The 20,417-nt window shown below is 43.1% G+C and overlaps 1 protein-coding gene across 4 annotated transcripts in view; it reads left to right on the plus strand.

Moving 5' to 3' along the window:
- The window catches only part of Grk5 (G protein-coupled receptor kinase 5), a 204,612-nt gene that overhangs the window by 74,919 nt on the left and 109,276 nt on the right, over positions 1-20,417 (plus strand). For all 4 annotated transcript variants that reach the window (XM_031390885.1, XM_031390887.1, XM_031390888.1 and 1 more), the window contains exon 2: positions 16,180-16,275. In XM_031390885.1, the coding sequence (XP_031246745.1) occupies positions 16,180-16,275 (96 nt within the window). The remainder of the gene's footprint in view (positions 1-16,179; positions 16,276-20,417) is intronic.

A 20,417-nucleotide genomic window follows, 5' to 3' on the forward strand; every position in this document is an offset into this window, starting at 1 on the left:
TAGAGTAGAGAGCCAGAGGTATGTCTAACTGAGCAGTCGTGGTAGAGATGTGGTCTGCCCATCCTTGTCCCATATTATCTGGCTCTAGTCTGTCCTACAAGATGGTTTGATAAATTGTGAGAACCATGTGAAATTCTTTCTGAGAGATAAGTCTCTCCCTGCAGCTGACACTAGGGATCGAGACTTTTCCTTTTCTAGGATTTCCTGTTCTAGAATAAGATTTTAATCCTTAGGGACCATTGTCTCCATAGTCTGATAGCCAGGGGAGAGGCAAAATGTCTTTTTAGAATATCCTCATATCTCTCAAGGTGGTACCATGTAGGCTAGGCTCTGCTCTGGAACCCAGGGTAGCACCTCTTCTCACCTACTAGAAATATCATGAGCAAAAATGAGCCCATTGTATAGTGGGAGAAATTACGTTCTGAAGAAGTCATGTTCAGTGTCCAACATGATGACATCACATAGCTTCCTTTCTCTGTGCAGGGATGTAGCTTTATGTCCCATTTAGCAGATGAGAAAGTAGAAGTCAGAAATACACCCATTTTGCCCCCAGATTGTGATTTTCACTTTTACTCTATGTTTCTTTTCTCTCTTCCTACTTCTTTTTGTGTCCACCTCTACCCCTATGGTACTTAATTCAGGGCCTTGAGTGTACCAGGTGAATGTTCTCTGTTACTGAGTTGTCCCCCAACCCTAGGCTCCTGTCCTGATCTGATTAGAGGCTGTATGTACTCTGCACACTGCCTTTTTCATTGACTGATACATGCCAAGTTTGCCCTAAGGTAGTTGTAAAATCTAGGACCTTGGACCTTGGAAGGTTTGCATTCAACAGAGGCACAGCGATGGGTTCCTACCAAACATACTACATATTCTGTGATGTTTCTCAGTTACTCCATCTTTCCCTCATCCTCTTGGTATAATGCCCAACCAGCTGTCACCTGGGTGACTATGGGTATTATGGGACAGTGTCAGGTGAATCTGTTTCTTTCTGGACCCCATTTCCTTGCTGCCCGGAGGGTTTGATGTCAGTGTTAGTAGTGTTGGTGGCTTGGAAGCTGGGCAATATGTCTTCTGTCTAGAAGAGTATTCAGTTCCTGAGGGGTGAGTGTGTGTGTGACACTTATTAGCACTCTGCAGAGTGCCAACCCAGAAAGGAGTGGGAACTCTATTGTTACATTAAACCTGAAATAGACAAGAGATAGAGGGGTGCATGTGAATCTGTCATGGTCTTATGGTGACAAGAGCACTCTGTTTTCAGAGGCTTGACAACCACCTGCTAATCCCAAGCCTCTGAGAGCTGAGTACCCAGTCTTACTCTCTAGTGGAGCTGGGAAGCCATTTGAGAGTGGAGCTGGAGCCAATGGAAGCAGAGAATAGCTGTTCTCCTTAGTCTTAGCTTAGGTGTAGGATGGTGCATTTGCTCTTGACCCTTTGCAGGACTGGGAAAGGGCAGGTGGGCCTGAGTGTCTATGTGTTTGAATCCTAGCTTTGCCTTTAGGTACATTTTATTTTTTGTCTTTCTCTAAGTCTCTGTTTCTTTGCAAATTGAGCCCATGCCTGTTTTGAATGGTTGAATCTAGGAGGAGCTCTTAGATTCAAAGCGTGCATACCCACTTTTCCTACTGGACCAGAACATGAGGGACAAATTGGGTTTCAAGGAGGCTCTTGAAAGTGAGGGATGTGGAAGTTGTTCTTTTTGGCCTCAGTGGAGAAACTCACCTGTTTTCAGTCTGACAGCCCTACTTTCAGGCTCTGCTTTCTTGACACTCTTATTCATAGGAAAAGGACAAGACTTACACATATAGAACATCAAGTAGAAGCTATAGAGGAGCTGGGTCCCCAACCTGTCAAGGACTTAGCTGTCACTTTAGCCTTCAGGGTTAGTGTAGAGGATTGGGGAGGAGCTCAGAGATGTTTTAGGAGTTTGGAGAATATAGGCAGGGGATGGACCAAATGTGGCCCTCAGGCTGGATCTGGTCCAAACCTCTGATTTTATAAATAAAATTTTATTTTGGCACAAAGCTAGTCCTATTTGTTTGTGTTGTTTGTTGAGTTGCTTTACAGCAGTAGAGGTGAGTCATTTTGACAGAGACTATGTGTTCTATAAACAGATGCCCTTTTATAAGGTTTGCCAACCCTAGACTTGGACCATAATTCTCATAAAGACAGAACTTGAGGCTGAGGAAATAGTTCGGTTGGTATAGTGTTTGCCTATCATACATGAAGTGCTGGGTTTGGTGCCCAACATTGCATTATATGGGCCTGATGGTATAAGCCTGTACCCAGCACTTTTAGGAAATAGAAGCAGGAGGGTCAGAAGTTCAAGATTTTCCTTGACAATATAGCAAGTTTGAGGCTGGTATGGGCTAGATCCAACTGAGAAGAAGGAGGAAGAAGAGGAAGAGAAAAAGAGGAGGAGGAGGAAGAAGAGATGGAAAAGAAGAAGGAGGAGGAGGAGGAGAAGTAGTAGTAGTAGTAGTAGTAGTAGTAGTAGTAGTAGTAGTAGTAGTAGTAGTAGTAGTAAGTAGTAGTCGTCGTCGTCCACAACTAGAGAGAACAAGTCTTGTTTTTTATAGGGTTCTAGACTCACTCTAGGCTGGGCATAGTGGACTCCAGAGATAAAAGTTGAATAAAGCAGCAGAAAACCTGTCAGAATGATTCGGGTTACAAAGAGCAGAGCTGGACTAAAAGTGATTTAAATAGCAAGAAATACTAATCATCTTTTACAACTAACTCTGTGGGGCTGGGTGATCCCAGGACCGGTTTAGCAGTATTCTTCAGGCTAGCAGTATTTAGCAGGTTCTGGCTGTTCTTATCTCTCCCCAGCAGTATCTTCAAGGCATTGAATTTATGTGTCTTTTCCTGTCACATAATGGTGACCAGTTCCAGGTATTACTCTACTTCCACTTGATGTCCAGCAGCAGAAGGGATGCATTTTCTTCTCCTGTTTTTTTATGAGGAAGCACCCCAGGAGATCTTTATCTTACTGGCTAAGAACAGATAACATAGTCTATGATCTAGTTGAAAAAGAAACTGGAAAGTGAGTGTTAGGCCTTTTCTGATACTGTCTCTGGAAGTGGACTCTGTTTACAAGGATGAAAGGCAGATGAACCTTTAGTTTTTGATGTCTGCAGAAAGTTCCATAGCAGCCAGAGGAGTTAGGCAGTTTTCTTTCCCATCACTGGTGAGTGGCAGAAGAGCCTTTTTTTGGAAAGAATCCAGGATGACTGTCTCAGGCCAGGTCACCAAAGGGATCATGGAAAAATCACTGGTTTTGTAAGCCGATGCAACACAATTCTGTGTTTAGCTGGTTCAACAGAGCTTCACTCACAGGCTTGACATCTCAGTGTTTTCTTGATCCAACATTCTGTCCCATCCCTCATCCTGTTGGTTTCTTAGAACAACCTTTTGGATTAGGCAGCTAGAGTTTCAAGAAGTGAAGACACTGGATGAGTATGGGTGTAGGGCCACCTCATGATGCTTCTACCTCATAAGAGGAAAGGCACCTATATTGTGGGCAGTCTCCTGATCTGTAAGAAATGGTATCTACTGGTGTGTTGTGACTATGCTTTCAGCCAAACTAGTAACTGCAAGACAAATGTAAGTTCCTGTATGGACTGGGTGTGGTACAGCCTTCTAGGGGAGTCTTTTAGGCAGTGCCAGGTGCTTCCAGAGGGACTTGGAAGAGTATATAAGCCTCATTCTTCTAGTGTGTGTCATGGTACTTCTGTGGACCTAGCTGTAGGCTTGGAAGTAGAAGCTGCCATGGGAGACCTCATGTATGACCTTGTATGTCACTATTTGTTTTAAAGATTTATTTTAAAATCATGTATATATATGTAAATATATATATATTTATTTTATTTTTCATGAGACTGTGTACATGAGTTTAGGTGCCTTCAGTTTAGAAGGTGTCAGATCTCTTAGAAGCCAGAGTTACAATCACTGATGAGTTACCTGATGTAGGTGCTGGGAACAGAACTCAGGTCTTGTGCAAGGAGAGTTATGTGTTCTTAATACTGAAGCACCTCTCTAGCTCCTAGGGTGTCATTTAAAAAACACAACAAGAAGCTTAAGTGTTTTACTGCTGTGATGTTGGTAGAGAACAGAACTTAACATCTAGAAAATACCTAGTTAACAACAGAGTATTTATTCCATCTGTAGTCATTGACATTGCTCTAACAGTGACGTGATCTACAGTTGGATCTGGTGACAGGCTTCCTGGTTGAGCCTACAGGAGCATCTCATTCTGACTATGTGTCCTCTCCACAGCATTGAAGGTGATAGGCTGTCTGCATGAAACCTGCCTATTCCTAGGCCTCCCATTGAGGCATCCACTTAACATCTTTAGCATTTTTTTTTTCTTTCACAGATGTTGGCAGCCCTGGGTTTAGCTTCTCCCATGCTATGTAGTGTTGCCAAAGATACAAGTAGCTTACATTTATTGAGCACTCACTATATGAACATGCTCAGAGGACTACTTCATCTATCTCATTTAGCCCTCAGTGCAGCCAAGGGTAGTACTGTTGGCTTAGTCATTCACTCATTCTTCCATTCCACAAGTTCCTGGTACATGGTACATGCCAGGCATAATTCCAGAGGGCTGAATAAGGCAATGTGTTTTTGTCTCTGGGAGCCAACAGCTAATGGCAGTTAACCAAATGTAAAGGGAAACTAGAGAGAACTGGGTTTATCTAGTTCCACCTTGTAGGCAGGGGGAAGAGCCTGTCTTATCAGTGACAAACAGCCTTCCACCTCAGGCTAGATCTAGACTACTGTATGAACATCCTTAACTCTATCTGTGTCTCAGGCTTCCTGGATTCAGCATTAACTCATTCTTTCCTCCTCCCTCCCTCTTTTTCCCCCTGTTCCCTCCCCTTTCCTCCCTCCTTCCCTCCTTCCCTCCTTCCCTCCCTCCCTCTCTCCCTCCCTTTCTTTCTCCCTCCCTCCTTCCTTCTTTCCTTCCTTTCCTCCCTCCCTCCCTCCTTCCCTCCTTCCTTCCTTCTTTCCTTTCTTCCTTCTTTCCTTTCTTCCTTCTTTCCTTCCTTTTTGTCTTTCTTTCTTGACTATATTATTGTTCACCACCTTATTTTTTCTAATATGTCTGTCTGTCTGTCTGCCAGTATATATACTTCCATAATTCATCTGTCTCTGCCCCACCAGTACTGAGATTATGGTGTACATTGCCATGCCTGCCTGCCTTTTACATGGGTGTTGGGATCTGAACTCAGGTCCTCATGCTTCCCTGATTAAATTTAGCATTTCTGATGCAGCTTGGGTTTTGTTCTCTTGAATATTTGCTCTTCATTTCTTCTTCACACATGGCCTGGAGGGTAATCCAGATACCTTCTCTTTACATCTCCAAATCCTGTTACCCAGAAGAACACTTAGTGCTGCTCCCTCAGAGTGCCTCTAGAAATTGATTTATTACTCTCCCGTGGTCCCAGGCCTTTGCTTTTTACATCCTGCCTTCCTCCTTACCACTTTTTTTGTCGGTGGTGGTTGACACAGGGTCTTTCTATTAACTCTGGCTATCCTAGAATTGCTATTAAACCAGGCTGGTCTCAAGCTCAACAGAGGTCCACTTACCTCTGCCTCCCGAGTGCTAGGATTAAAGGCATGCATCACCGCACCTGGCTCCTTACCACTTCTTGAGCTACAGTGTGTTCATTTGTAACTCTTGTTGTGAAATCCTTGCACATGCTGTTCCCTCTGCTTAGCATCCCTCTTGACCTTTGGTGAGCTCAATTCTACTGTTTATGCAGCCTGCTGTAAAGGCTTTCTGTTACTTTAAATTTCAAGTGTCATTCCCTGCAGAGATGGTAATGGGCAAATGTGTATATGTTTGTGCCCAGTGCTACTAAAGTTACATGAGAATTGGAGAGTATATTTTAAAAATTGAGAGGTAGGACTGAGGAGATGGTGCAGCAGTTAAGAGCACTTGCAACTTTTAGACTGAGAGGTGTGGCTGGGGATGTAGATCAGTTGGTAGAGTGCTTGCCTAGTATGCATAGAGCTCAGGGTTCAATCCTTAGGGTCTCTATCCCAGGTTTGGTTTTGGCATTTCTATACTATGGAGGATGACCTTGAACTTCTGATACTCCTGCTGCGATTGAAGGTGTGTGCCACCATTCACAGTTTATGTGGTGCTCCTTGTGAGTTTATTTTCCTAGCAGGGATTTGTAGCTCCTAGGTACAGAGTGGCTTGCTAGGTACAGAGCTGGTTGTTTGCTTTTTCTCCTCAGATATCATATAGTGGTGGAATGGATAGGGGGAAAGGAGAAATCAGTGTCCCCAGTCAAAGGGCTCCCATGATCCATACCTCCCATTGTTGCATGGCATCTTCTCCCTTGCCAGGCCGTGGGGTTATGCTTGGCTCACAGCTCCATCCCAGAACGGCTGACTCATAGCCTTCCTGCATCCAGAGGATTGAAGGGTGTGGAGTACCTGGAACTCTGGGATACTAGGAAACTTGAATTTGGGCTTTATTTTTTTCTATTTTTTGGGGTAACTGAGAGGTAAGTAGGGGCAATGGAGGTTGATAGGCCAGGCAGCAGATAAGGCCATGGTGCAAGGGAACTGCCATGGGGGAACTGCCATGGGGGAACATGAGGAAAACACATGTTAGGTCATATATATGGACAGGATATGTTTTATAGAGCCAGGTATAGTGAAGTGGGAGGGGTGCCTTATGTTGAGGCATCCCTTCCCCCGAGGTACCAGCCATACAATGGGTATAGTATAGAATAGAGTTTATTTAGGACATGGAAAGGGGACTTGACAAGGGATTAGAGACAGAAAAGGACAGAGAGAGAGAAAGAGAGAGAGAGGAGGGGGAGGGGGGAGGAAAGGGGAAAGGTGGGGAGAGGGAGGAAGGGAAGGAGAAGGCGAAAAGGCAAGGCAATCTAGGAACACATGAGGGAAGCGGGGAGAGAGGGAGAAAGGGTCAGGGAGAGAAGAAAGTCAGAGAGAATAAGAGAGCAAGGAGGGGGGAAACAGCCTCTTTTATAGTAAACCAGGCCTACCCGGCTGTTGCTTGGTAACTGCTGTGCAGAGCCTAGAAGGAATGCTCGCATTCCTCCATTTTGGTTTAGTTTAAAAAAGGGAAAACTAGAAAGATGTGATGGTGAAGCAGGAATAAGGTTGTCTTGATCTTTAGCTACTTCCTGCTGATGTTGGGATGATGTGTCTCTGGGAAACCTAAGAAAATGGAGATGGGATGTTGATCCAGTGTTAGAAGAGTTGGCTCTTTCCTTGCTGTCTAGGGTCTGTGGAACCATCTGTAGGTAGAAGGAGCAGGTCCAATAGAAGCATCTGTGTCTGTGAGAGTAGATTGGAGCATCTGTGGGTTGCTTCTCTGGAGCGGACCTAGATGTAGATTTTGAGTAAACTCCTGTACTTGTCAAGATGCTGAAACACACACAGATATATTAGAGGTAGAGAATAAAGTTTGGGAGAAAAATTTTTCCTTAGGTGTACATTTGAAGCTCTTAGGTCTTGGTGGTCGTGGTGAGGGAAGTCCCAATCCTAGGGAACAGGAGAGGAATCCCATCCTCTAGAATAGATGACAGGTAGGAACTTAGGCTATTGGCTGGCCAGTGTATTTATCTGGATGGAATCTGTTTGGTCCACGAGAGGTAAGTCTGAGTGGGTTTCCTAGAGCTTATAAGTTTATAAAAGGGATAAATGTGTTAACAGCATGATCATTCTTTAAGATGAGCTTAGGGAAGACAAAAACCTTTCATGGAGCAGAAAGAACAAGAAGGGCTTTTTTTTTCTGTCTAGGAGACTGAATATATAAATTTAGCATAATGAGAAACATTTTTAAGTTTATGTTTAAAAGACAAATAAAGGCAACTTAAAACCTCGACCTTGTGAATATGATAGTTGACTATATAGATTCAGCATGAGAAACACCTTAAATGTATAGTTAGAAGACAACTAAAGGAAACATATTTTGAACTATGATAGCTAATAGTATAGATTTAGCATGAGAAACACTATGTCTATAGTTAAAAGGCAACCAAAGGAAACTTAAATTTGTATTTATGATTATAAAAGTGGATCATATAGTGAAATGTTTTATTAGAGCTGGGCTAATTTATAAGAACACTATTGATAAAAATTAGGATTTTAAATACTTGAAGTCTCAGTATAACAGTGGCATAACAAGGGGAGGAAATCTGAAGCATTAGGAATGCTAACAACACAGAGCATGTTCCCTGAGTGCTTGAGTACACTGAACCTTCTCCATGATTTCTGTTACTCTTACAGCCGTGGGTGGCAAAGTGGATGTTTTCTTATCATTTTGTAGGTACAGAAACTAAGACTTAAAGAGCTGTTTACTTAAAAGTCCACCAGTTAGTAAAAGGCTGAGTTTACTGAAGAAGTAGTACTCACCTAGCAGCAGTGGGTTCTACTCTTGTATTGTTTACCTGGGTTGCAGGGATGCTCATGTCTGTCCTGCACACACGGTGCCCTAGAGGTGCTCATCCTGGAAACTTGCAGGAAGAGCAGTTTCTTTAGAGAAAGGATGTTTGGCAACTCTCTTTCTCTCTCCCTCTTTTCCCCTCCCCTCCCCTCCTCTGTTCTCCCTTTCCCTCCTGTTTCCTCCCTTCTTTCCATCTTTCTCTATGTTTTTGTTGTTGTTGTTATCTCTTTTTGGAAAAAAATCTTCTGGAAGACTTGAGCCAGAGCATGATGGGAACCCTAGGAGCTGTATGGCCCTGCCTTCTCCATCAGACATGGTAGAAAAGCTTGCCATTGCCTGGTGCCAGGGGCAGCTCACCATCCTCTACCTGAGCCTTTCAATGGGGACACAGAAACTGTCTTCCCCTTGTTCTTTCAGTAGGAAGTGGACAGTGAGATTTGTTTATCAAGTTTGAACCAACTGAGTGAACTTTCTAGAGTCCAGGGATAAGCATCATTACTGTGCCTTTTTCTTTTTAACAAAAAAGGTGTTAAGTATTTACATTTTTATACCTCATATTGGATGTCCCAACCTCACAGCTACCCACTATATCCTTGTGAGTATAGGATGTGGGACACTGGGACTTACTCAGGTAATTGAGGAACAGTGAGAAGAGGATGCTGTTGTGGATTGAGCACCCACAAAGGGAGGACGTGAGACATGAGAAGTAGTGGGCTATATTACCAGTGCCTACCTGACTTCTGACACCTCTGGAAGTGGTGGGTCAGATCTGAACATCATGATCATGGAGAGTGTGTGGTTAGTGGTTATAGTGGTGGAGTAAGTTTGAAGTAGGGATTTGGTTAATTAAAGACATGGATAAGCTGGGCAGTGATGGCGCATGCACTTGGGAGGCAGAGGCAGGCATATTTCTGAGTTCAAGGCCAGCCTGGTCTACAGAGTAAGTTCCAGGACAGCCAGGGCTATACAGAGAAACCCTGTCTTGAAAAAGACATGGATAAACTTGGAATCAGAATATTTAGTTTGTCTCATAGCAGCCCTGAGTCCTCAGTTCTGTCATTTACAAACAGCTGAATAAATAGGGATGAAAGTATAATAGGGATGCTGCTGCTGCATCATTGTGATGAAGATGATGGTTGGAATAGCTATGATAAAGATGGGGGGGTGGTGTTGACTACCACATTGAGGGGCACTTATATTGTGCTAGGTACTTTGAACTTGAAGTGCTGATTTTTAACACAACAAATCAAAGTGATAACAGTTTTTTCCTGCCTATGTGCAGGAAAAACACAGAGTGACTGAACAACACGTGTTGAGTTAGGCTCAACACGGTGACAGTTTATATTGCAGTTAAGATGCTGTAACATCATGACTGCCACCCAAGGATGCAGCCTCCAGTGCTAGCTCTGCCCTTGAGTAAGAGTTTCCCGAGGGGCCTTCCTCAGCTGTGCATTTTTTCCAAGTTGTGCCAGAATCTTTTCTCAGGCTTAGTTGCTAGTGCTAAGGAGACTGGTGCTAAGGAGGCCTGTCTCCTTGTCCCCATGGTGACTGGTAACCAGGCCTTGTGTTGGTTTTGGTTTCTCTAATTTGAGGTTGTGGGATCCCCTGGTTGTGGCTGAGGTTTTTCTGCTCTTGAAATCCCAACTGTGGTGTGGCTATGAGGTGGGGCCTAGAGATGCTGGAACCTGCTACAGACCACAGACCCCACATGCCCTGGGCAGTACACCATGCCTCTTCATGCTCTACTCTGGAAGTTTTGGGTTCTTCTAGCTGGAAACTGCGGTACCACGGAATTTTTTTGGGTTAGAACTGTGTGTCTTCATCTCACCACATCCAGTCCTGCAGAGGCAAGGACTGCTGGGAGGCCTAGGATGTGTTGAGACTCCTGTTCCCACCACAGCTTTTGCCTGATCATTGAGATCTTCTGTTATAACAGAAGCCCCAAATAAAAATTCCAATAAAAGAGCAAACTACTAGGCAGACCAATTGGCATAGAAATAGTTTGTTTTGAGTCTGTTTTGCCTGTAGTTCCTTTGACTTCTCTCTCCACCCACTTCATCCCTGTCTTACTGAGTTTTGTTAGGCTTTGATGGAGTGTAAATGACCCAATCTTATGTGACCTAGGCTCTTCCTGAGTCTCTGAGCTGGCTCTTCCAGGTACCCAGGTTTGGCTCTGCCATGTGGTAGGATCAAGGTTGGATAGGAAGCTGCTCTGTGTTCCTAGACCTCTACTTCTTTGTCCTGCCCATCTCTGGAGTTGTATATCTACCTGGGAAGTGCCCAAACACTCAGACACCAAGACTGAAGATGGTGTTTGTAAATGAGAATGGTCCCCATGAGTTTATAGATTTGACTAGTTGGTCCTCAGTTGGTGGAGATATTTGGGAAGAATTAGGAGGTGTGGCTTTGTTGGACTTGGAACTTTCCCTGTGTGCTTTCTCTGCCTCATGCTTGTGGATCACGATGTGAGCTCTCAGCTGTTCTTCATACCTTTGCTCTGCCATCATGGACTTTAACACTCTGAAACTAAGCCCAGTTAAATGCTCTCTTTTATAAGCTCCCTTGGCCATGGTGTTTTATCATACCAATAGAAAAGTCACTAAGACAAAGCCCATGCCTCCTAAAGGTTACTGGTAGTCCTTGACTAAAGGAGAATGGACTTTACCTAGAGTCCATGGCTTATACTTACTTAGGAGACTGGTGCATGCATGCTTTAGGCAGCCCCTTCTGTAAGGGTTTTTTATAGATAAGTTCATCTGGGATAGTAATGGTGTATGGGATAGATGAATCCATAGAACTCACCTGAATGGAAAGACCTAAGTAGAGTCTAGCCACACACACTTTTCAAGCATCATTGTAGCATCACTATCTAGGTGTTAGCTGGGAGCAGGTGGGTAATTGGCCTTTTGAGCCTGGAAATACAATGGAGCAGCCTATGACACAGCATTAGGGAATGTAAGAACCTCTCAGATCATGCCCAGAATGTTTTGAGAACATCTCTGATTTCTACAGTTTTCTATATGTTATGTAGTTTGCATAATAGAGGGGCTCAACATGATGAGAATCTATAACAAATTGGTCCCTTGCATAGGCATAGTATAGACCTTACCAAACCGTAGGCCTTTAATTGTAGGTGGGGCCCTACCAGGAAGTCTCAGGTCTGGTGTACACTGTGTCTCTATCAGCAATATTCCAAACAACTTGGGAGGATGAGCAGTTGGCTCTGTTGCTCTCCCATACCACCTCTAGTCACACCTGCCACCACTGGTACCTTTGTTTTAACTTACTTGCATTGCTTTAACTTACTTTGTTTTACTTACTTTCCTTTCCATTCACGGTGATGGATTCTATCAGACTGTTACAGACTCCAGGCAAGACCATGACGCATGGCCTTAAGAGAGAAGAAGAACCAGTCAGTCAGATTTCTTCAGGGTCATTATAGCCAGGACAGGAAGTTAGAAAGCTGGTGAAAGGTCATGAGAACTCTGTGGATTTAATAGTAGCCAAGTATCACATGATGCAAGGCAGGCAAGACACAGACAAATGGGATAGTTGTCATGACAAGTCAGAGCCTTGATCACCAAATTTTAGAACTGGGAGGAATATTTTCAGTAGATATGTTCAAACTCCTGCGTGTTTCTATGGATCTCACTTAGAAGTAGGCAGGGTGATGAGAAATCAGAGAACAGGAAGTTTCTAGGAAGTACAAACACTTACCCATATCCCTGGTACTGCTTAAGAACTTTGCATCAGACTCACCTGGTCCCTCTGAGTTCAGCAGTGGAAACATTTCCTTGGGCTGCTGCTCCAACAGGTGCTGTAATAACAACAGAAGAGCATGAAGAAAGCTTTCCACAAAGTTTTCTCTAGCTTCCCCTTTCATTCATTTCTTAAAAGAGGAAATGAACATCAGTCTTATAGTGTCACTTGAGCCTTTGCTGGAGTTGTAACACAAACTCTATGGTTTGAGGGTCTTTTCTTTCTGTAACTCTATTTTCCCATCTGCAAAAATGATTCAATAGCTAGGATCTATCACTAGGGTTATATGAAGACTAAAAGAGGATGGGTTTATTACCTTGTTCCCTGGCCCTGAGGGTATAAGAAACACCACATATCTTTAACTCCCATCCACCCCCAGGCCTACATAGTGAGGCTCTGTCTAAAAGGCAGTAAAAGTAAAAGAGACATAAAGGCTAACTGTTATTACTTGCAAAATCCTGTATTATATTCACTGCTGAGGCATACTTTCTCATTTAAGGGTTCACGATTTTTTTGGTTCCCTCCTTCCTCCTGCCACTCTGTAATCAGAGGAAGAGGAAGAGGAGATTAATTCTTGGTGGCTAAGAAAGCAGAAACAAGAAGGTGGCATTTGATAAGAAGTGACTCCAGAGACTGCACCATGAAGGACCTGGCAGGACACTAGGACTCCTAGGTCCAGAAACACAACATATTTCTTAGTATTCCCCTCTCCCGGACTTTGCCTCTGTATTCCTTCCCATTCAAGCTTAAGGCCTATCCTCTTGGTCCTTTGTGGCCTGCCTTCCTTAGAGCAATAAGCGAGCATAGTTCAGCTGGCACCTCAGCGCTACATCTTGTCCCTTTCTTATTCAGTAATAGGAGCCATCTTGCCATCTCTAGGCCATCCTCCTTCTGAGGCCACCCACCTCGATGCTTCCTCTCTGTCTCTGACCACTACTCTCTGGTAGTAAGTTGTAACCTTCATAGTGACAGAGACTGGTTTGTCTTTATATGCTGTAAGGCTACAGTGGAGAAGCCAATAAGGACAGAGACTTAAGGTTGATTGCATCCTTAGATGACTTTAAGCTAGTGCTTGCAGTTGTGACAGTGTTGGTTTGGTGAGCTTCTTTCACTAAGCACAGGATTTTCATCTGTGAGTGAGACTCATCCTGCTAAGTAGCCATGAAGAAAGCTTGCAGTTACCAGATACTATGTTAACCACATCATTGTCTCACTCTTTAAGGAGGCTGGTGCCAGACATGGCTTTGCTTTTCAAAGGCATCATGAAAAGGGGCTGTTGGGGCTATACCGAGAGTCTAGGGGTGGCTTTGGCAGATAGAGGAGTAGGAAAGGTAAAGACTCAAGCCTGCAAGAAATACATGCCTGAGACAAAGCACACATTCACATCTAATCAACAGACGCTAAGTATTTACCATGGGCTGAGAGAGAATGGTAGAAAATGCAAGACCAGGTATCTTAGTTAGGGTTTTATTGCTGTAAAGAGACACTAAGACCATGGCAATTCTTACAAGGACAACATTTAATTGGGGCTGGCTTACAGGTTCAGAGGTTCAGTCTATTATCATCAAGATGGGATCATGGCATCGTCCAGGCAGGCATAGTGCAGGAGAAGCTGAGAGTGCTACATCTTCATCTGAAGGCCTCTAGGAGAAGACTAGCTTCCAAGCAGATAGGATGAGCTTCTTAAAGCCCATGCCTACAGTGATGTACTTCCTCCAACAAGGCCACACCTACTCCAACAAGGCCATACTTCCAAACCATCACACAGGTTTCTACTACTGTATGTCTACTATCAGTAAAGACAAGCTCACCAATTTCCTAGAACAATATTAATACACTGTGAGTGCAGGTCTGACTGTTAGTGTCATTCACATGCAGTGCTCAAATGAGTCAATGGAAATGGATGAATGATCTTAAGCTGATGTGTATGTTCAAGAGGCAGACTGAGCAACCAACCAAAGCTCTGTCAAGCCATGTGGGTAAGGTGGAAAACAGATGTCCTTTAGCTGACCAGGTCAGAGAAGGCCTCCAGGATGGTGATACAAGCTGAGACTGGAAACAAGGGTGAGGAACATTAAGAAAAGTAGGAAGGGGATATTCCAGGCAAAGCAGTGCAAAGGACCTGAAAGCAGTGGTCCAGAGAGAAATAAGGTGAGGCAGAAGATGACCAGGATGGAATGTGGCCAAGGAAAGGTAAGCCTGGGAAATAACTAGCTGTTAACTGCTGGGTCCTGACTGGGCCCTTCGAAGCAGAGAGGTACGATATAGGGTTCTAGCCCCTTGTAAGCCTGACAGCCCACTAAAGTAGGACAGCAGGCCTTGGAGCAACTGTGGCCAGGATGATGGAAGAATTTGTACAGTAGCAGTATTGGGCATAACTTGTCTATATCTCAAGATACAGAGAAATAAGCTAGGTGGTGGTGGTGCACATCTTTAATCCCAGCACTTGAGAGGTAGAGGCAACCTGATCTTTGTGAGTTCAAGGACAGCCTACTCTACAGAGCTTAGTTCCAGGATAGCCAAGACTTGAATAGCCCAGAGAAATCCTGTCTCAAAAACAAAAACAAAACAAAACAGAACAACAAAAAACAAAAATCAAGTTCTGTTGAAACAATAAAGAATGTTAACACTTTCAGTCATTAAATATGTAATTTAGCAACCCAACAGACTACTTGGTCTATTTGTCTGGAAGTGGTGACCTCTAAAATATTAGGCATTGTTATAGTCTGCCTGAGTTAAGAAGGATCATTTATTATGGGATCCTTAGCAGAACTAAAAGGCCAGATGTAGGTGTGGAGGTCATTTTTGTGAGGGGGAGAATACCCTTGTTCAAAGTATCCTGTATGATTTTCCTATGGTTGCTGTAAATATTACCATAAACTTAAGTGGATTGAAGCAACACATACTATTTTGTGGATCAAAACTCTTGCATATTTATTAACTTATATTTCTATATGCTGGGAGTCTGACCCATGTCTCACTGAATTAAAAACAAAGTGTGAGCAAAAGGCTTCTTCTGGGTGCTCTAGAAGAGAATCTGTTCTCAAGTCCTTTCCAGCTTCTACAGGCCTTCTGCATTCCTTGGCTTGAGGTCCTTTACCTCTTCATAGCTCACAAGGGCCAGACCAGACTTTTCTCACATTTTTTTTTACTCAGATCTGGTGCTTCTGCCTCCATTCATTCCACTGGACCTTTTTATTGGTTGTTTTTGGGTTGTTGAGACCTGTCAAAAACAACATAAGGAAAGAAAGATTTATTTTACTTCATGGTTTCAGAGTGTTCAGACCCTTTGAAGATGGCTAGGAGAACATGGTGGAATAGAGAACGTGCATCACAGTGAACCAGAAAGCAGAGAAAAGAGGAAACTGATACTTAGGTGGCTTTATTGTTTTTCATTTTTCTTTACCCTAACCCTAACCCTAACCCTGAACTATGCCACCTCTACAGTGTAAGACTTTTCACTTCAAGTAATACCCTTTGGAAATACCTTCATAGAAACACTCAAAGGTGCACCTTACCACTCTTAGGTGATTTTAAATCTAGTGAAGTTGACAGTGGTTAGCCATTATAGACCTATCTTGGTAATTCAAGAAAATATTTCTATAATTCTGTCTTTAACCCTACAGACACCTTACAGAGGTACCCCTCTGTATAATTTAAGATAATCACAGTTTCCTAGGATTAGGACATCTTTGGGTAACATTATTCTGTCTTACACAGTCTATCAGCCTTGTTCTGGAAGCTGAATTCTTGTGCTTGGGAATATTGTGTGTGTGTGTGTGTGTGCGTGCGTGCGTGCGTGCGTGCGTGCGTGCGTGCGTGCGCGCGTGCGTGCATGCGCGCGTGCGCGTATTCACTCTTATTTGGTTCAGGGCATGTAATTGGCTTAATCTAAAACCCAGAAGCTGGTGGAGAGGCCCATGGGGTGGGATGGAAGCTCTGAAGCTTTGGGCAGCACCAACATCAGTGGCATTTTTCCATCTCTGCAGGGGGTGGAGGAAAGCGCAAAGGGAAAAGCAAGAAGTGGAAGGAAATCCTGAAGTTTCCTCACATCAGCCAGTGTGAAGACCTCCGAAGGACCATAGGTAAGGAGCACATTAGCTGCCAAGGCCTCTGTAAACTAGGCCAGTACAATTTAACTAAGCAGATACAGGAATTCTGGCTTCATCTAACATCTTTGCTAATAAGCCTAAAGGTACAACCAGCATTGGATCACTATTTTGTGTGTCAGGACAAACTTTTCTTCTCAGGTATCTTCAAGTGCTGTTATTTAATTTCATAAGGAGACTCTGAAGCACAATGGCTCTTTAACTGGACCCCATTATCCCAGATTAAGGTAGAACAGAGACGAGCCAGAACCAGTTGGCATCCCCAGAGAATAGATTCTCCTATAGTTTGTGTTGTTTCAATCCACTTAGTTTATGGTAATTTTTATAGCAACCATAGGAAAATGTATAGGAAACTTTGGGCAGGTTACAGGAGTCCCTAGGCAGAACTCCCTGTTTTTCCTGGATCTCATACATCCTGTTCTTGGGAGGCAATTCTGTTTTAGGCTCACCGTCTCCCTCTCTTGGGAGCCTGGCATTCATGGTAAAGCTACTAGCCCATTGACTCAGCCTAGTTGTCTTTATCTAGCTCCGACATGGCCTTTGCTTAGCTCCTGTGAAGACATAGCAACCACACAAAATGGGTCTGACAAACACAGCATATTCCTTCTAGATTAAAGAAGTCTGCATATTTTGCTGTATTGGGTTCATGTGCTTTTTAAGAGTGTAAAAACATACAAATATGAAATCCAGTTGCTTCTGTTTCTAAACAAGAGGGAGTAGATGCAGTGTTCTTTATCTTTTCTATCAAGGGCAGTTGAAAACTTCAAGGAAGCATAGAAGATTCTGGAATGTAGAGAGTAGGCAGATGAGTGAAGCTGTTGAGATATAAAGAATAAAAGATTTTCCTTTTTGCTTTTGTTATATCCCTGATTGGGTGTTGGCAGGGAAGGACAAAGCCTAATATGTTAGTGCAAATTGACAAACAACCCCTACTTCTTCACCAGGAAAAAGAAAATAAAAGAACCAACCTGTACTTTCTAGAAAGGAACAGATAGAACTGGAGAGTTGGCTTACTGGTTAAGAGAACTGGCTACTTTTCCCGAGGATTCAGGTTTGATTCCCAGAACCTACATGGTAGGTCATAACCAATTGTAACTCTAGTACCAGACAACTCAATGCCCTTTGCTAACTGCCTTGAATACCAGGCACGTACATAATACATATAGAGTTGCAGACAAAATATCTATCACATAAAAAGTAAATGTTTAGAAAGAAGCAAATAGTGCATCTGGGAACCTGTGGACACAGTGTAGACCTGCTTCTTTGGCTCACACCTGAAATGACAAACCTACTTCCAGACCTTGACCCACATAGCCTCTATCTCAGTCAGTGTAGACCACTATTACAAATATCATGGATTGGGTGGCTTGAACAGTAGATGTTAACTTTTATTTGTTTCTAGATGGTTAAGATCAGGGATCATTTCTGCTTTATAGATGGTTTCCTTGTGTCCCTCATAGTAGAAGAAAACACAGTTTCTCATTCCTCTTCGTCTCAGGGCTCTGATCCTATTCATCCCTTCCTAAGCCATTGTGTTGGGTATTAGGGTTCAGCATGTCTACCTTGATTTGGATGCAGACCTTCCGTTCATTAGCAGTTCATTAGCAGCCTGGTCCTAAATAAGCATCCCTTCTTATTTACTTCTGTTCTCTGAAGGACTTCTCCTCTAACTGTTCTTATCCAGACTCTAGCTGTACCCAAATTTCATCTAAGTTTAGTGGCTCAGATACCTTCATTATACTCTTCTTTCCTATGGGGCTTCCTGCTTATCCTTCACCTTGTTTCTTCCCCATTCTGTTCACTTCTGATTTGAAGAGCTGGGAACACAAGATTATGCTCTTGGAGTCTCTTGGACCATGGACTCTCACCCGACAGCTCCAGCCCAGTTTATGTCCTTTCACAAGTCTCTTGGTAGAGCCTATACCCATGGGTATGAGAACCAGGCCTGCCATGTGAAAATGACTCTCGGTTCTCTGAGAGAGTGTTGAAAAGCCTCTGTGTGTTGATGTATTGGGGAAGAGGCTGGAAAAAACAAGGCTGATGTAAGCAGAGGGCCTGTCGCATATGGGCCTGGGCCAGGAGTTGGGCCTTTTGCCTGTTTATAGTCTGTCGCTGTGGTGTTTGCCCAGCAGTTGCTGGGGTCCTGCTGGAAGGCTTTCTTACATAAAAATCCCATTTCTTTTCTAGACCAATACATAAACCAAACAGTGGCAAACACCAAGTTTGTTTTTCTTGTGGACACATGAGCTCATTTTCTGAAGCTCACTGGGAAGATGTCCCAGGACAGGCATTGAAAAGGGCCAACTGGTGCAGTGGGAAGGCTGTGCATCAGAGAAAGGAGCCAAGCTTACAAAGACACTGAGATGCTGCCTCCTTAGAATCATTTAGAACAGTAGTTGCTAAAAGCCACAGACTTCTACCTTCAGCATTGCCTTGGGCAGCCACAGATCCTCTTTACCCAGCCCCCCAGATGACGTTAGAAACTAACAATTATTCCTCTGTTGCACCCCTGCCCCATATTCATTTTTCTACCCTGCTTGAAATGAACCTCTAACTCTGACCTGTGGGTGGTAGGTCATGGGTGACAAAAAGCTTTGGCTGGGGTGAAGCCTGAGGACCTCTTTTCAGAATAATACTTTTTTCATATGCAAAATAGAATAACAGAGTTACCAAGGAAACCAATTCTTTTCATATACAGTTACTAAATACTTTTAAAATGTAAAATTTAGAAATGTATGTGCTTTTTTATTAATGCTTGAAATAACAAGGTCTAACAGCTGATTAATAGCTATTGTGTATTTGCATCTGTGATGAGTGTAAGTGATATTTATGGATATCTGCAGCGATTATGATATGAGTAGATTTGCAGTTTCTGTTGGTAATAAGTCCCAGACACAGCTAATATCACTGTGGGCATTGTATACCTTTGTGGTCAAAGGAAGTGTGAATTTTTGGTAGACCTTGGTGAAAGGTTTTTCCATAGGACAACACAGTCCCTTGGCATCACAGTCTCTACTTTGCCTTCTGTAGTCCATTCTCAGTGCCCTTGGGTCACTCCCTCCTCCATTCACAGATGCTCTGGACACTTTATTGTCCTGTGTTTCCTCAAGCTTGCTTTCAGCTCTGGAACCTTGGCCCTTGCTATTCCCTCGACCTAGAATGTTCTTTCCCACACTTTGTTTTGCCAGAGGACTTTAAGGTCCCAGACTAAACATCACCTCCAACAGGAAGCCATCTAGAGAAGAGTCTGCTATAGTTGTGTTCTTTTATGTAGAGCTGTTTATTGAATGGTCTCTGTTCATAAACCCATTTGAAGTCATCTTCATTTGTTCATTTACTTGTATATTTTTGTCTTCTCTACTGGGCCAACTGTTCTGAGTTAGAAGTGGCTGTACTTTACCTGCTTTACTCCTTAAGTACCCCTTGCCACATAATAGGGCTTATTAAATATTGGCTGAATGAAGATTGACACAAAATATTTTAAATTAGTACTCTTTTTTAAAAAGTTATGATGTATTTGCTGTGACTAAATTTAACTTTAGCTAATGTTTTTGACTTAAAGTTATGAAAGTTTAGCTTTAAGGGTTTAAAATTGAAAGTAACTAACAACTTTCCTACTCTTATTCTCAAAGATTAGGAATATTAGCATGGTGATATGCACCAAACTATGGTCTTTGTGCATTGTTTAGGAAGGCAAGCCTGGGCTCCTGGATCAGCCCATGACCCTGTAAAGCTACAACTTGAGTACTTAACACAGTGATGTTAGCTTTGTAGAGAATCCCTAACTCAAGGAACTGGGAGCATATTATATAATTATAAACTTTTCCAGTTTATAATTAGTGGGCAGGGTCTCAGGGCTGAATGACCCACCTAGAACAGTATAATCCATTGGTTTTGAACTATAACTTTCCACTACCTAGTACCATCAGCAAACATTGAGCCCTATGCTCCAACTAGTACTAGATCATGGAGGCTCATTATTCACTCCAAGGAACAGATGTTTCCATTTCTCTTCTTTATTGTGTCTTGTATGTTGTACATTGCACACTTATCTACTTAGTAATATTTATTTTGTATTTGCTATGTGCCACCCACCAGGGCACAACCCACCAGGCAAA

Source organism: Mastomys coucha, unplaced genomic scaffold (genome assembly GCF_008632895.1).
Source record: "Mastomys coucha isolate ucsf_1 unplaced genomic scaffold, UCSF_Mcou_1 pScaffold21, whole genome shotgun sequence".
Taxonomy (NCBI): domain Eukaryota; kingdom Metazoa; phylum Chordata; class Mammalia; order Rodentia; family Muridae; genus Mastomys; species Mastomys coucha.